General features: G+C 35.5%; 4 protein-coding genes across 7 annotated transcripts; 2 read left to right on the plus strand and 2 right to left on the minus strand.

Annotated features, from left to right (window-relative positions):
* The first annotated feature begins 1,087 nt into the window (after window positions 1-1,087).
* Window positions 1,088-3,891, plus strand: LOC140987639 (NADH dehydrogenase [ubiquinone] 1 beta subcomplex subunit 9-like). Of its 4 annotated transcripts, none has more exons than XM_073456224.1 (6): window positions 1,088-1,300; window positions 1,419-1,460; window positions 1,864-1,945; window positions 2,474-2,529; window positions 3,228-3,305; window positions 3,596-3,891. In XM_073456224.1, the coding sequence occupies exons 1-5, from the start codon at window positions 1,172-1,174 to the stop codon at window positions 3,267-3,269; spliced, it is 351 nt and encodes a 116-aa protein (XP_073312325.1). In that variant the 5' UTR covers window positions 1,088-1,171; the 3' UTR covers window positions 3,270-3,305; window positions 3,596-3,891. The 4 variants fall into 4 exon arrangements, with proteins under 4 accessions (XP_073312325.1, XP_073312328.1, XP_073312327.1 ...); XM_073456227.1 differs by having other exon boundaries at window positions 3,228-3,301; window positions 3,584-3,891; XM_073456226.1 differs by having other exon boundaries at window positions 3,228-3,301.
* Window positions 3,892-4,235: 344 nt separating this feature from the next.
* On the minus strand, window positions 4,236-5,439 carry LOC140987767 (small ribosomal subunit protein bTHXm-like). Its single transcript, XM_073456421.1, has 2 exons — window positions 5,424-5,439; window positions 4,236-4,555 (listed from the first exon to the last, which is right to left on the minus strand). The coding sequence occupies exons 1-2, from the start codon at window positions 5,437-5,439 to the stop codon at window positions 4,242-4,244; spliced, it is 330 nt and encodes a 109-aa protein (XP_073312522.1). The 3' UTR covers window positions 4,236-4,241.
* Window positions 5,362-9,811, plus strand: LOC140987638 (epimerase family protein SDR39U1 homolog, chloroplastic-like). The gene is made up of 13 exons (XM_073456223.1): window positions 5,362-5,557; window positions 5,673-5,744; window positions 6,604-6,679; window positions 6,938-6,997; window positions 7,508-7,626; window positions 7,761-7,805; window positions 7,918-7,996; window positions 8,363-8,424; window positions 8,571-8,673; window positions 8,824-8,884; window positions 9,001-9,071; window positions 9,180-9,319; window positions 9,497-9,811. Exons 1-13 carry the CDS (start codon window positions 5,480-5,482, stop codon window positions 9,596-9,598), a joined length of 1,068 nt encoding a protein of 355 aa, XP_073312324.1. The 5' UTR covers window positions 5,362-5,479; the 3' UTR covers window positions 9,599-9,811.
* A 1,570-nt stretch (window positions 9,812-11,381) lies between these two features.
* On the minus strand, window positions 11,382-14,218 carry LOC140987408 (arginine decarboxylase-like). Its single transcript, XM_073455898.1, has one exon. It carries the CDS (start codon window positions 13,779-13,781, stop codon window positions 11,628-11,630), a length of 2,154 nt encoding a protein of 717 aa, XP_073311999.1. The 5' UTR covers window positions 13,782-14,218; the 3' UTR covers window positions 11,382-11,627.
* Window positions 14,219-15,868: the final 1,650 nt, after the last annotated feature.

Here is a 15,868-nt window from a genome sequence, read left to right on the forward strand (position 1 = left end):
ACCCATCGACTTGAAGAACTCGAGTATGCCGATGGAACTATCTACATGGAAGATGGCAGAGTTGCTTTACAAGACAATGCTCGAGAGTAAAGGATTTTGTTGATACTCGACAAGCCTCTTACATTAATCAAATTTATTGAAGATGATGGAATATTTTCAGGACTGTGAACTGTAAAAAAACTTCCCAGTCTTAGCAAGTGGTTCATTTTCTTGTACTAGTCCATTTTGTTCAAGGATTAACAATTTTTGGTACACGATGTGTTAAATGTTAAAAATACTAGTACTCCGATGTATACAACGATGTGTTTATAATAAAAAATACTTATATTCTGGTGCACGCATTGCGTGCTTGTACAGTTTGTTACTCTGAACGAAAAAAATTGAATGATAAAATTTAAAACAAATGCCAAAGATATAGTGTTTTTTTAAATAAATAGTCATTAAAATGGAATAGATACATCTATTTTATGAATTTTATTATTTTACAGAGATTAGTGACATTTTAGTAAATAAAAAACACAAAATGACAATGTGAGTGTTATTTTGAAAAATAAAAAAATATCCAATGGCTAAAAAAAGAGGAGACTATATAAAATGATTAATTTACTTAATAATGTTAATTTATTTAAAAACTAAGTTAAGATATAATAGTAATTTCATCCAAAAATTTATAATTAATTGAAAAACAGTTAATATTCGTATATAGCAAATTTTTATGTAAGGATTGGGTGTTATATGGGGCATTTGTCCTTGCTATGTGATATAATTGATTTTATCTTTTCATATATTATAAGATAATAATTTTAAATATATATTATTAGTGGAAAATAATTATTATTTTTTGAACGAGGTTAATGAACAAGTTATCATGTAGGCTTAATTAAGCCCACTAAATCTAAACAAAACTTTGTGTAAGACGGTCTTACGGATCGTAGTTTGTGAGGCATATATCTTATTTGGGTCATTCATGAAAAAATATTACTTTTTATGTTAAAAGTATTACTTTTTATTTTGAATATCGATAGAGTTACAAATAAATATTCGTAAGACCGTTTCACAGGAGACTCGCTAAATTTATGGATATTGTATAAAAGCGATGTCGTATTAGAGAAAACAAACGCACATCAACGGAAAACCCCCCATTGTAGAGATAAGAGAGATTTGAGGAAAAATGAGTGTGGCTACGGCGTCGTATCTTGCCCGGCGAGCAGCGCAGAAGGAGAGAGTAAGGATCCTCTACCGGCGAGCACTCAAGGATACTCTCAATTGGGCTGTCCATCGCCACCTCTTTTACCCCGATGTAACGGTTTTCATTTGATTCGTAGATTTTATTGGTTGGATGCTCTTTGAATATGTTGGAAAAAACTCAGATTCCGTTAAGATTGAGACGGTTTCCTCTGTTTTTGTTGTCTTTCCAGGCTGATGCCCTGAGAGAGAAGTTTGAAGCTAACAGACAAGTGGTTTGTTTCTCTTCTCTGATAGAATTTATGTTTTTGGTGCCGATTTCATTGTTTTAATGATTGGTATACATTTCACAATAGAATCAGTCAGCAAACAGGTTAGGCGTTTGGTTGACCAAGAATAGTTGGTCCGCTAGCTTTGGTTGGTAGGTGAATGTAAAGAATTTGTAGTATTAGCGATTTATGTGTCATACTTTGATTTGAACATTTTGTTTAATGATTAAAAAGTGCATTTTTTTAATCATTTAATTTTATTTTTTTTGGGATTCGCTGCATTGATGATGCTGTCAAGTAATCTTGCTGATAAAGATTCTTTTGGGTGAGAATGCTGAAAAATTGATGATTCTAATTGCATTGTCTTAACTTCTCTTTCCTTGTTTTTGTGCTGCCCGGGGATCGTCAGGAAGATATTGAACTCATTGATAGAATGATTACTGCTGGTGAAGCAGCACACAATAAATGGCGGCACCCTGACCCGTACATTGGTAAGTTCTAGGTTAGCATCTTGATTGGATGTATAATGAATAGGTTATATTTATTATACAGAGAGAAAAACTAGTCAGACTGATGAGGAGAACGAGAGATCTTTAAGGAAACTATACTAACTTGCTAGTTTAGTACACATGAATGTGTCTCTTCAAATGATTGAGAATAAGAGTTTTGGTGTTTGTATATACTGTGTTCAGATTTTGAAGACATAAATAGTTTAAGTAACTGAGCACTTACTTAAACAATCATGTTTAATCTTGCTTTAAGTACATTAATTAGTGCAATAGGCAGATATGTGGATTCACATAAATAGATGTAGATTTACCTTTTAATATTTTGCAAGTTTAATGTGTTGAAGCATGTTTCTATCTCTTGAACTTTTCTTCCTCTTCTGTTTCTTCTCGTCTGAAACTTGATATTGAGTAGTTTTGGTTTCAATATGAGAAGTACTTACTACTTGAATTGTACCATCTGATTAGGATTGTTTTGTATATTTTTGGCTTACTACATTTTTATGTCAACAGTTCCATGGGCTCCTGGTGGCTCCAAATTTTGCCGGAACCCAACACCACCTTCTGGGGTACTTGACCAAAACTTAATGCTTACATTGTTGAATTAACTGTTTAAGTATTCAGTTTTCTATAGAACCAACTATTTTCTTTTTTTTGCGTTATTGGATCCTCAGAATCTCACCAACTGCCTCTCTTTACAAATGTTGAAGTGTACCTTTTACCTTTATAGGACTGTTTGCATTCTATCTTTTTGTTACTCTTTGACACTGGAGTAAAATGGTTTCTGAAAATTGAGTATGAAGCATTAGTTTTAACAATTAGGTCAAATTTTTGTGTCCATCTTGGTTCTCTTTGTTTGTTGGGAATGCTTCTCTATCTTGTCCTTTGTTTTTCCTTCTGGTAACCACATGCTTCTCTATCTTCTCTGTTTTTTATCTTCTGGCAACCATATATTTGTGTGGTTAGATAATATGAAAATATGAATTAAGTACAATTCCTTTCTTTCAAGAGTGTTCCTGTCCTCAGCAGTTTGACTGTTAAATCTTACTACCTTTGTTCTTATTACTGTAGCAATAAGGAGGTGATGGTTTGTAAACTTTATTTGATTGAAAATTTCAAGTTTGAAGAACTTGATTATGAAGCCTTGTTTCCTGTGAAACCATTACCGAGAAGTGCAAATAGTAGTTTTATTTTGGTGTTTCACTATTGGCTCCAAGGGATAATCCTTTCCATCTGATTGTCAACTTATAACGTTCCATTGCTACAGATTGAGATTATTTATGACTATGGTCGGGAAGATAATGACTGATCTACAACCTCATCCTTGGAAATAAATATAAGGTTAGTGTTGTGCTGTTTCTTATGTGGGAGGGGCTTACAAAAATCATTTTGGGTGGCCAATGATATAATCATAAACTACTCGTCACCTCAATGATAAAGAAAGATTTGTTTCATATTATTAATTTTTGCAATGAAAATGATAATAATGTAAAAGATAATTCAGCTTTTTCAAGGGTAATGAACAACATATGCACTAAAACTTTATTTGGAGAAGAATCGATTCCTGACTTTTTCTTTTGACAAAATATCTTGTAACAAAAATAAATTTTATGGAAAATATAATCTGTTTTGCAGATTGAAGGGTAGCAAGAATTAGCAGGGTACCTCAGCCTTGCTTGCGATTGCATTTAGCTGATTTTACTGTGTTTCCGTTAATTTCACCTCATCTTTCTTTCTGAATAAACAGATTGACAAGGTGCACTTTACAAGGGAGCAGATTGTTATCAATCTAGTTTCTGTTTGTTTCGAGTTAATTATATTTCGGACTTTTGGATCGGAGATGTTGATCTTTAGTTTATTTGATGTATCAAGCATGTTCATTCTCGAAATCAGTTAGTCAATGAAAATGGTCGAGTTCTGAACTTGATGGATATCGATACCATCTCATTGTGTCGTCGTTACATAATCTGGCAGTCGGGGCATGTGCCCTTTTTCCGCGCCTGTACGATGTATTTGAAACATACGGTAAATATTTTTTGTTTCGTCTTGTCGTGTTCTTTTGTCAACTGTCTAGCTATATGTTTTACGGAATAAAAAAGATGTGAAAACGGGATGAATTTCAGTAGAAACAAGGCTTGTTTCAAGAATCGCAGTAGCTAAAACTAACGTAGAGTGTAGATGGACTGAACAAATTCCTTCTTCCCAGATATGATAAGACTGAGGCAATATTGGAATTGGGATTACAAACACAATAACAAAGAAATAGTTTATATCGGAATTCTTAAATCGATTTGAAAGGAAGAGGCCGTGGAGTGGAACTGGGGACTTCGATCTTATGCTTTATCCTTTCGATTTTCTTCTCCTTTTTGGGTCTCGAGTTCCCGTAGGATCCTTTAAATCTCTCCCTTTTCTCGGTCTTCTTGTTTCTACGCCGGCAAAGGATCGGCACCCCCGTAGTCGATGTCTCCAGGGACGAAAATGCCGCCTGATGTTCCACGGCCGCCGTCGTCCGCCTGGCCGCCGCAATGCACCATCCAATCACGCTTTTGCGGCGAGGTGGATTGATTTGATCAGTGCTTTTGTTTTTCTTAAACGCTTAAACCCCTATCAAATTCAAAGATTGCTAATTAATTGTTTTGACAACTGGGGTTATGTATGATGTAAGTATCATGTAACATATTCGTGTGTATACTCTGATATTTCAACTTGTACCCCTAAAGTTTTGGAAATTACAGTTTGGACACTGTTTATTTTATAAATTCTTTGCCCTTTAGATTATTTCGTTGGACATGAGGAAATTAAGCATGACTTTCTTTTATTTTTCATTCACAACAAGATATTTCTATATAAATTAAGTTTTATTAGCTTTCAACATTTTTTAGACGAGAGAATTTTGTTGTAATTGTGTCTCGAATTTGAGATCTCGTTTTAATCTTGGAACATTGATGAATGTTATAAGTTTACTTTCATTATATTATGTTATATATGTACTCTCAATTAAAGGTTTTAATTAGTATGTCATTGAAATTTTTTTATAATTCAAAAAATATATTTTAATCATTCAATTCAATATTTTACTGTTCTTTTTTTGTCATTTCGATTTCAAAATTTAATAACTTTTTATTTTAATTATTTTTATAAAAATGCTTAATTTTCTTTTTCTTTCTATCGATCTCAGTTATTGCTTGTGTCACGACCTGTTGGCATATGTAAAATGGATTATGAATAAAAATAAAATGAAGATCCAAAAAATAAAAGAAAAAATTTGTTTGATATGGTCTCATGAGTCGTGTTTTGTGAGACATATCTTATTTGGATTATCGATGAAAAAGTATAATATTTTTTATACTCAGAGTAAATAGCGATGGAAAAAGAAATAGTGACGGATGATGTGTGTGTTTGCGCTATATACATCACACATATTTCCTTCGATTAATGGATACAAAGGGATCGATTTTCATACTCGTAGCTCCTCTCATTCTCTTGTGATTATATCAAAGTGTGTGTCAAGCTTTCTCAATGGAGCTTAGCGGGTCCACAGCCATTTCATGGGCAAACTCCATATCTCCTATTCTCAACTTCCCTCGAACATTTTCAGTATGTTAATTAATTTCTAGTATATATGAAAAAGTTTGGTCTTTTGTGTGAATCTTTCAGTTTTGAGTACTTGATTGTGACTTGGTATTCTTATTTATTCCTTTTGGTTTTGTAGATGTGCTGCAGGTTTAAGAAGGTGAGAATTTTAGGTGCCAGCAGTGGGAATGATTATGGGGAGTCTCAGAAGGTAATGTCGTTGGAATTCAACTGCGCATCTTCCTTTTGCACGAACCCAGAAGTTTAGTTGAGCCGATTGTGGATTCTCAAACTTACACGTTACAATTTTTTTTTTGTGTGAAATGTGTCAGTTTTTCCGATTACCCAATCTTCAGGCCCATTTTACTCGATCTTTAGGCCCATTTTGCACAATACTTAGCGCTAGAATTATGCTTCTCTCCACTTCTCCAAGCTTCCGGACATCTTGCTTTGCACCGCCGGATTTCTGGCCGCCGACGGCCGGACATAATGGTATTATCTCTGCCGAGCTGGAAATTAGATTATAACAGTTAAATGTTTGAAATCAAACGAAGAATTTTTTCTAAATGGTATATTTGCAAATGTGAATAGTTTTTGTGAGTTAACTCTTGCTTCTTATGTGTGTTCTCCAAATTCCTTCCAGCTCATCCTCCTATCAAATCCAAGGCCAAGATTTTGGTGCTTGACTTACCTTGTTACCACAAATGTTTTCATATGTTCTACATTGACGTTTGGCGTTATAGTCTCTTTGCACATTGTTATACATGTGCGAAAGATGTAACTTGCTATTAGCATCTCAAATTGGAGAACTTTTGTTGTCATTCTTAGTTTCATTTTTTGATTTCCTGATCCAGTTCTTTCCCCTAGACCTATCATGCAAAAACTGTTACAATTTTTAAGAAAAGGAGTCTTCTATGAAGTTATCTGTTGAGTAATTGTATCAAAAGTCATGCGTCGACATTTAAGCAATCAAGTGTTGTACCTTCCAGGCCTTAAGTTAGGTGTATAAGGTCCATCCCTTTCCATTATAGGGGCAGATTTTACGTGTTGTTTTTTCCCCTTTGTGACAGGAAAATGAGATGATTGTTTCAATAACCGGAGCCACAGGGTTTATAGGTAAAAGATTGGTGCAAAGATTGCAGTCAGGTATACTCACTCCATATCCATTTTCACGTTGATCTCTGAGCTGGCAAACAACATTAAACTCAGAAAATGCTTATACTATACCCGCGAGAAATTGAAAATTGAACTGATGACTAAATATATGTTTAAGAAACTTATCTATGTGTGTGATACCTTGAAATTTTATCTTACTCTGAATTAATTTGTTATGGTTGATGATTGCATTTCTTTCGCACACATAGCGCATCACACTTGTTGATTTCTGTCTTATCTCTTTATTAGATAATCATCGTGTCCGGGTCTTGACAAGATCTAGGCTTAAGGCGCTGACGATTTTCCCGGGTAAGAAGGTAATTCACAAGTAGTTTAATGAAGTTTTCTTATCTCTCTATATTCAGACGACTCTTTAATGTGACGTGAAGATTGAAAGTTGGTTGGAATGCTCGGACATAATCCAAAAGCTCTCTCGGGGGAAAATGAGAAGAGAATATAAAAAAATGCTTAAATCTCTCTTCCATTGTTCGTTCGTTCTCTGTATAATGAGCTAAAGAACAAATTTTAATCTCTGGGTCTGCAACCCAGTAAAATGGTGTCTTCTCAAAACAGAGAATCAATATCTCACCCAACTAGAAGAACATCTGTTCTTCAATCTTCCTCCTTGTTCACGACACTTCTATGTACTTGTTGCTTCAATCAATAATACTTTCTTCAGTTCTTGATATAAGAGTTGAAAATATTTATTTCTTTCCTTTCTTACTTCCATTTCCTTTTCTATTCTGAGTTCTTTATCTTCTTGCTGATACAAACTCAAACTTCGCTCTCTTCTGTTAAAAGTTTCTTTATATGCTGCAGTGAAGGATTTTCCAAGAATTGAAATAGCAGAGGAGCCGGAGTGGAAAAACTACATTCAAGGTTCAACAGCAGTCGTAAATTTGGCTGGGACGCCTATAAGCCAGAGATGGTCTCCTGAGGTACATTGCAAAATTTATTAAGATTTATTTTATCTTTTCATGTAATTATATCTTTAAATTTCAGAGAGTTTTATGCTTCTAGATAAGCCCTGTACCCTCATATGTGAAACAATCTTGAAATGCAATTTTTTCAGATCAAGAAAGATATCAAGAACAGCAGGGTTAAAGTAACTTCAAAGGTTTCCCTCATGCACCCCTTTTCAAGTTCCTTCGTGAAGTTCCAATCTATATTGTGTTGAAGATATCAATCTTCTTCTATGTGCTAATATTTGGAATACTTGAACTATACAGGTCGTAGAATTAATAAACAATTCACCTGATGAATTACGTCCCAAGGTTTTGATCAGTTCAACTGCCGTTGGATTCTATGGTGTGTGAGCCAACGTTAATATTTGCTGCATTCTTAGCGAGCACTTTGTAGGAGTATTTTTTCTTATTGAAGTTACGTGCAATCAAGAAATGATGTTATTGTGGTAAACCAAAGGAATTACGTGCTCCTACTGACTTTGGAGTGGGCTGGAAAATTCAACATAAATCAGGGACGAAACTTGTATTTTAGAGAAATTACACAAAATTTCATTTTGTTTTGTTTAAGAGGAGGCAATCTCCGAACACCCCCTCTTCGCCCTTTTTTTCACCTGTGTCTGTCAGTGATTTCTTCAGGAATATGTATAAAATTCATTAGTTGTGTATTAATAAGCACTTAAGTGTGGTTTTTTCCTGTTGATCAAATCAGGCACTAGTGAAACACGTGTATTTGATGAGCAAAGTCCACCAGGAAACGATTACCTCGCAGAGGTAACGCATATGAACATTTCTTTATTAGGACGACATTTAGGAGTATGATGTTTCAACTACTTCTAATTTGATTAAAAAAAATTACATGACTATTGCATGTCATCTACAAATATCATCTAAATTGAAATTTTTTTATGGTTTCTCAGGTTTGTAGAGAATGGGAATCTGCTGCTCTAAGAGTTCATAAAGATGTTAGACTGGTGCAGACAAGAACCGGCATTGTACTGGGGAAAGAGGGTGGTGCTTTGGGTACGATCTATCATCCTTGAGACTTTCTGTTTAAAGAAAAACTTTCAAAGAGACAGGGTTGAAGCAGATCTCAACCCTTTTTATTCTCAAATTCTTGTTATATTCGAAGTAGTTAATAATACCATTTTCACTCCTTTCGACTCTCTGCAGCTAAAATGATACCTCTTTTTATGATGTTTGCTGGTGGACCTCTGGGCTCTGGAAATCAATGGTAATGTTGAACTGTCATCTAGAAGATAATTATGCAGAAAAGTTTTGGAACGGATAATTTCTCCATACCTGTTTCAATCAGAATCAGAAAAAACTTATATTAGTTTATTCAAACAGGTTTTCCTGGATTCATGTGGATGATATGGTAAATTTGATATATGAAGCACTATCCAGCCCTTCGTACAGAGGTGAAATTTTATTAAAATTGCAAATCCAATGTTAATCAATCCTGTAGGTTTCTATTTATGCCATTGTGCTTGTTCTTGGATAAAACGTTTTACATTCTCGAATGCCAGGTGTTATAAACTGCACGGCGCCAAATCCAGTTCGCCTTTCAGAGATGTGCAGTGAGCTGGGATCTGTCCTGGGACGACCCTCGTGGCTTCCTGTACCCGACATTGCAATTAAAGCTGTTCTTGGAGAAGGTGCTTGTGTGGTGAGTAAGATCATCTAGCCCTTGTGATTCTTACATCAATCTTTATGGACTGGTTCTGAGAATGAGTGATCTAATCATTCAATCTCTCTAAACAAATACCGTACTTCAACTGTATGAAAATAATTTGACATGTTCATATAAAAAAAAATATGTTACATTCCAAGTGGCTAATTTCAGGTTCTTGAAGGACAAAAGGTGGTTCCGAAGAAGGCCAATGAATTGGGTTTTCCTTTCAAATACCCTTATGTTAGAGATGCTCTAAGAGCCATCATGTCTTGAGAAAAATATGAAGAATGTGGAAATGATCACACTGATGATTCTTTTATCTTTTATCTTGGAGCTCCCATCTTTTTGGTACACAAAATTCTTGATCGTTTTTGTTTTCTTCATTTCTTGTGTGTGTGCCTGATATCTTTAATCCAACTCATGTCCTTGAACTACTGATGATGTATAATGAACAGTTCGCAAAATTTGAAGTATTTGATTTGGTTAGAGCATACTTTAAGCCCTGATTTTTCATTTCTTTCTCCATTAAAAAGGTAATATTTTGCATTTATTAAATCACTAATTTGATTAGCTTGGTCGTTTGATATTTTGCGAACGGCAAGATTTCAGGACCTAACCAGCCAAGAACCAAGGGTAAGGGAATGACATGTTTACTATAAATTTGGTATATGAATTTACATGCCAACAGGTAAGATATATTGACGTATTTCATATGAAATATATAACATATAATAACTTGTAATGCCTGTATTTGCAAAAGAATGAGCTTTTATATCATGGATAAGATAAGCGTAGCCGTGTCAACCATCAATTTGTGACTGCTAATGTTGAGTGGAAAAAATATAGAAGGTGCAAATCTGATCAAAGACAAAGGCCAATTTGGTATTGACATGGACTATACTTGCTGAAAAACATGTCAAGTTTTGACTATGATGGCTGCAAATGACTTACTTGTTGGAGGATGATTTGAAATGTAAGGATTTAATTTTGAATATGAAGTAGAAAAATATAATTGGACAATTTAGAAAATTTTAAATCTTTCATTTTAATTTTGAGCAAAAAGGGTAAAATAGTTTGAGACATGAATTTGAAATCAAAACTTTCAATCTAAATACAACTTAAAGTATTATCTTACTCTCTCAGCTGTGTGTATACAATTAAGCATGTTTTCCATGTATTAATTGGATGGATTACATATATCGTGATATGAATATTATGGAAGATTTAATTTTGTTGACAGAATTATTTATTATATGAGGAGCAAAGTTAAAAGATTAGATATGAATTTAAGCAATTTATTGAGATATGAATTTATGCAATAAAAAAATATCTTTTTGAATAGAGAATTAAGATTTTCAGGAAAAAAAATAACTAAATCGTACGTGAATTAATCAACCAAAAATAACCAATCATAAAATCTATTTAAATGCAAAAATACAATAAAAGGTCGCTGGAAAACTTGTCAGATTAATGGATACTAATGTTGTAAAAAAAATTATATTACTCGATTAGAGAAGATTCGAGTAAGTATGTGGAAATCCGGCGACAGCAGACCGGCTAATACTCGAACGAGTCCAAAGAATTAACTTTGTAGTTTGTTTTCTGTATCACTTTAAGTAAAGTGAGTGATATTTAATCTGGTTGACGAAAACACTCTGATGTCCAAATCATAATTGCTAGATGAAAGTCCCAAAGAACTAAAGAATTATATATATGATGCTTTATGACTCAATTTAATACGTGCTCTCAGATTTATTAAACGAGGGGAGGGTATTTCGAACTCAGACAGATATGTTTATGAATCAACCCAATATGAAAACGGAGGAGGAGGTTTATGTGGGTAAAACTTGAAATTGGGCAAAGATATGTGTAATGGACCCTACAGCCTTAAAGTATGTCATTAACTTTGATTTGAATCTTATTGTATCAGTAAACTGGATGGGATCCAATCCATTAAAGTGAGAGCCATCCTACCGATCAACCATGATTTCAAGGCACAATTCATCTTTTAATGATATAATAATATATGCAATAAAGAAAACAATAGAATTTCGAATAAAAGCAGAAAAGAAACAAGAATCTGATTAAAAAAAAAGAGTCATGAAACATAGAAATTAGAGAACATTAAATGAAGCAAGACTGGACTTCGAGCACTGAATTTCATGCGAAATAGATGGACACCACAAAAACAAGAAACGACTAATAATACCCAACAAAGTTAACAGAACCGAACGGAACCAAAACGATCTAGAAAAGACACCATGATCATGCAGACTTAGAACCATTGGAGAACATAATCAACTCAAGCAACACAATAAGACCACTGTTCCTCCTCAGAAACAACCGAGTCAGCGGCGGCGGCGGCAGCAGTAAAATTCTCATCCATTAGGTAATAGTAGCTGTTATTACCTGAGTTCGCTGCAGTAAGGCTGCAAGAAGATGCTGCCGAAAGGTAAGGCATGTTATCGAAAGAGCAAGCAAGACCATTGGCGATTGACATGCTATTGCTGTAGTCGAATTCCTCGGCGCGGTGCCTGAGGGTCTCGAACATGATCTTGGGCTCATGCTGCATCACATGAAGAATGTCTCCGCATGATGGACCAGGCACGGCACGCGTCACCGCAAAGCTATGAGGGCCATCACTCTGCGAGACACGCACCATGCTCGGGCCACCAAATAGGTTGTGAACTCCACCAAGTGCTTCCTCGTACGCTCCACCCAAGAACATCCCCAAGTAGTAAGCCCTGCCGTTGCCATTTAAACTGTCATTCCCATCCAATTCATGGAGAAGCAAACTAGACTCACCTCCTATGAATTGATCGATCTTTCCATCGCTGTCGCAGGTTAAGTCAGAGAGAATCCCCCTTACCCCAGGCCTCTCATTGAGCCTATGGATGGGAATGATAGGAAACAACTGGCCAATGCCCCAAAAATCCGGGATCGAGGTGAAAATTGAGAGGTTCACATTGTAAACTTGGACAGGATCAGAAACCCCAATAGATTTCGACACCAATTCGCAAAGACCATCAACTGCAGCAAGCTGTTCCATCTCCAAAGACCCTTCTTTGAACTGCTCAACACACCTCTGTTTCAGCTGCTCCGCATAAAGCAAACAGGTATCATATTCGCCACGAACCACGGTAGTGGATAGATTTTTGTAAACAGTAAAAGCCTCATCAGACAAGTTCTGCACGAGGTGCTGAAGGCCTAGAGAAGATATTCCAGGAGAATCATGGGAACTCGATGAAACTGCTTCAAAAACTAAAATGGAGTGGTGCGAAACAATTGCACGGCCGCTTTCACTGCAAATTACAGGATGTTTAACACCCTTCTGATTGCAAACGGATCGAACAGCTTGAACAACAGCGGAGGCATATTCTTGGAGGCTGTAGCTAACAGAAATATCAGAATCTTGAGACTTGGAGCCATCATAATCTATTCCTAAGCCTCCGCCTATATCAATGACTTTCATACAAGCACCGAGGCGAACTAACTCACAGTAAATCTGAGCAGCCTCGCGAACTCCATCAGCAAGTAAAGAAGTAGAAGGGATCTGCGATCCGATATGGAAATGTAGCAGCTGCATACAATCCAGCATCTCATGCTGCTGCAGTTTCTTGACAACGCGAAGGATTTGGGTGGTCGTCAGACCGAATTTTCCTTTCTCACCTGAGGTTGAACCGAAATGACCCGAATGCTTCGTACGAAGCTTAGCACGGAATCCAACAACAGGGCGAACACCAAGTTTCCTGCTGGCATCAATCACTACATCAAGCTCTTCCTCTTGTTCAAGAACAATGACGGTGTTCAAATGTAGCTTTCTCGCAACAAGGGCAAGAGATATGTATTCCATATCCTTGAATCCATTGCATACCAAAAGGGCCTCAGGGCTTCCGTTACAGAGACAACTCATTGCCAAGAGAAGCTCCGGTTTGGACCCAGCTTCCAGCCCGAAACGGAAACCAGAGCCGAATTTGACAATATCTTCAACCACTAACTTATCCTGATTGCATTTGACAGGATACACGCCCTGGTAGTGAGCCTCGTACCCTTGCGATTGAATAGCAACGTCGAAAGAAGCCTGCAGGGACTCAAGGCAATTTTTCAGCACATCGGGGAAGCGAACAACAAGAGGTAGCTGAAGCCCGAGCCCGCCTGAATTTTTCGGGTCAGAAGCCTTCTTCACGACCTTGAGAAGATCGATTTCCTGGTGGGCCAGGGTGTTGACGCCGTGCGGCCGAACGGAAACATTACCGTTAGCATTAACAGTGAAGTAAGGAGCGCCCCAGCCATCAACCCGGTAAAGTAACGCCGAGTGAGCAGATGACCAAGCGGCAGCGGAATCAGCACTGGCATCGGCAGAGGTGTTTGATGGCGGAGGTGCTGGTACAGTGGTCACAGAGTATGGAGGCGGAGGAGCGTCGGCGGCGTCCGCGAAACAAGTAAGGGTAGGCATCTCTTCCCGGATCTACGAGTTCTTTAACAAAAAGTAAAAAGAATCAAAGAATGAAAATTGGCCGATGTCGTAAAGGTGGGGGCTTTGACACCCGCCGAGGCCGGAGCCCCGGCTACCCCCTCAAAAGAAGCAAAAAGGGATCCGGGTCACAACAAAACGGAAGCCACTCGCACGCCTACAAGACCCCGATATCCCCACGCCTACCCCTCAGAAGAAGCGAATTTCAGAGCACAATATACAAAAACGGGTGCCAAAAATGGATCGGCAACAATTCTAGATCCCGTGAACGAATCCCACCATACAGATTTAAGATCGGAGAAGAAAAGAGGAAGAGATTTGAGAGTATAAATGGACGGAAACCTAACAGAATGCTAGGGTTTCAGCCTTGGTATATCATCAAGGAGAAAATGTGAAATGAGCGAGAATTGCATGAGAGGCAAACGGGCATTTTATAGGGAAATTCAAGGTAGGGGAAGATCCGTGGGCCCAAATCTTGATTATCTTTTTAAATAAAATAAAATTATTTTAATAAATTTGAGTTTGACTTATTTTAATCGGATCCAAAATATTTTGTTTGAGATTAAATTTGGCTTATTTTAATCGGATTTAAAATATTTTGTAAGATAAAACATTAAGTAAAAAAGAATACAAAAACTTGTGTGAGACGGCCTCACGGATCGTATTTTGTGATACAGATCTCTTATTTGGGTCATCCATGAAAAATTATTACTTTTTATTGTGAATATCGGTAGAGTTGACTCGTCTCACAGATAAAAATTCATGAGACCGTCTCACAAAATATCTAATTACATATATCGACATCGATAGGAAAAACCTTCACGAAAATATAAAGACGAATTGCCCAAGGACATGGGATGATGATTGAATCATTTTCTAATTGCAATAAATATTTGGAAAATCAAGGTGTTCTTGTCAATATATTTTACTAATGTGACATAACAATTGAAATTATATTAATATCTGACACTCATTTTCGAAATGCCGCGTGGCAGAAATGATTAATTGGGACCCACTTTCTCGCACTCCGGAGCCTTCTTTCAAGTCCGCAACCCAATAAGTCAGTGTTTTTCTATTGAATTTGCTATTTAAATACATTTCACCCAACCTTCAGTCTATTAATATTATTATGCACCGACGCACATAATAATATTTTTTATAATTTATTTGATTTATATTTAAATAAAAATATAAAAATATAATTATAAGAAATAGTGAGAGACTACACTGTAATTTTGATTTGATTTATATTTAAATGAGGATCAAAATATAATTATAAAAAATAGTGAGGGACTATACTGTAATTTTGATATATAAATTTAAAAATAAATTGAAAAATAAAAAAATGATTTCAATAAGTATTGAACCTACAACCTAAACCCAAAGAAACAATGATTCTATCCGCTAAACTACATATAACTTACATTAAAATTTTAACATTTTATTAATATATATAATTATTAAAACAGACCATGACACCAAAACTATACTGTAATTTTGATATATAAATTAAAAAAAAAAGAAAAAAATAGCAAGTAAGAATTGAACTTAAAACTTGAAGTTTAAGAAACAAAAGCTCTATCCACTAAGTTACATGTTATTTGCATAAAAGTTTTAACACTTTATTAATATAAATAATTATTAAAACAGATCATAATATCAAAAATTAATTACTTTGCGAGACTCACACTGAATAAGATAATATAGATATATTGTCATCCAATTTACGGAAAATTTATATATTCTAGTCAAACTATTGACACACTCGATTATGTCATAAATATTTCATATATTGATATTATATCAACACTTGAGATGAAAATTTAAAAATAAACTAATTTACTGTGTTATAATTTTTTTTTTTTTGAGGTTTTCTATAGCTAAATTTTGATTATTATATCATATTGAACTTGCATGAATGCTTCCAACATGGAAAGTACTAGGAAGTTTCTGATATATCTATATTATCCTTTCAACATGACATTTTCCCAAAAAAAAAAATTGCTAAAATTGTTCGATGGAGTTGTACGATAAAAAAACAAACAACGTGGAAAATATGTATTAAAACA

This window comes from Primulina huaijiensis, chromosome 11 (genome assembly GCF_012295235.1).
Source record: "Primulina huaijiensis isolate GDHJ02 chromosome 11, ASM1229523v2, whole genome shotgun sequence".
NCBI lineage: Eukaryota > Viridiplantae > Streptophyta > Magnoliopsida > Lamiales > Gesneriaceae > Primulina > Primulina huaijiensis.

Excerpts from the sequence above, each read along its gene's own strand:
- LOC140987639 (XM_073456224.1), top strand. The coding sequence starts at position 1,172 with ATGAGTGTGGCTACGGCGTCGTATCTTGCCCGGCGAGCAGCGCAGAAG. Across the intron at positions 1,301-1,418 it reads GCCACCTCTTTTACCCCGAT|GCTGATGCCCTGAGAGAGAA; the intron begins GTAACGGTTTTC and ends TTGTCTTTCCAG. Across the intron at positions 1,461-1,863 it reads TTGAAGCTAACAGACAAGTG|GAAGATATTGAACTCATTGA; the intron begins GTTTGTTTCTCT and ends GGGGATCGTCAG.
- LOC140987408 (XM_073455898.1), bottom strand. The coding sequence starts at position 13,781 with ATGCCTACCCTTACTTGTTTCGCGGACGCCGCCGACGCTCCTCCGCCT.
- LOC140987638 (XM_073456223.1), top strand. The coding sequence starts at position 5,480 with ATGGAGCTTAGCGGGTCCACAGCCATTTCATGGGCAAACTCCATATCT. Across the intron at positions 6,998-7,507 it reads GGCGCTGACGATTTTCCCGG|TGAAGGATTTTCCAAGAATT; the intron begins GTAAGAAGGTAA and ends TATATGCTGCAG. Across the intron at positions 8,885-9,000 it reads CTGGGCTCTGGAAATCAATG|GTTTTCCTGGATTCATGTGG; the intron begins GTAATGTTGAAC and ends TTATTCAAACAG.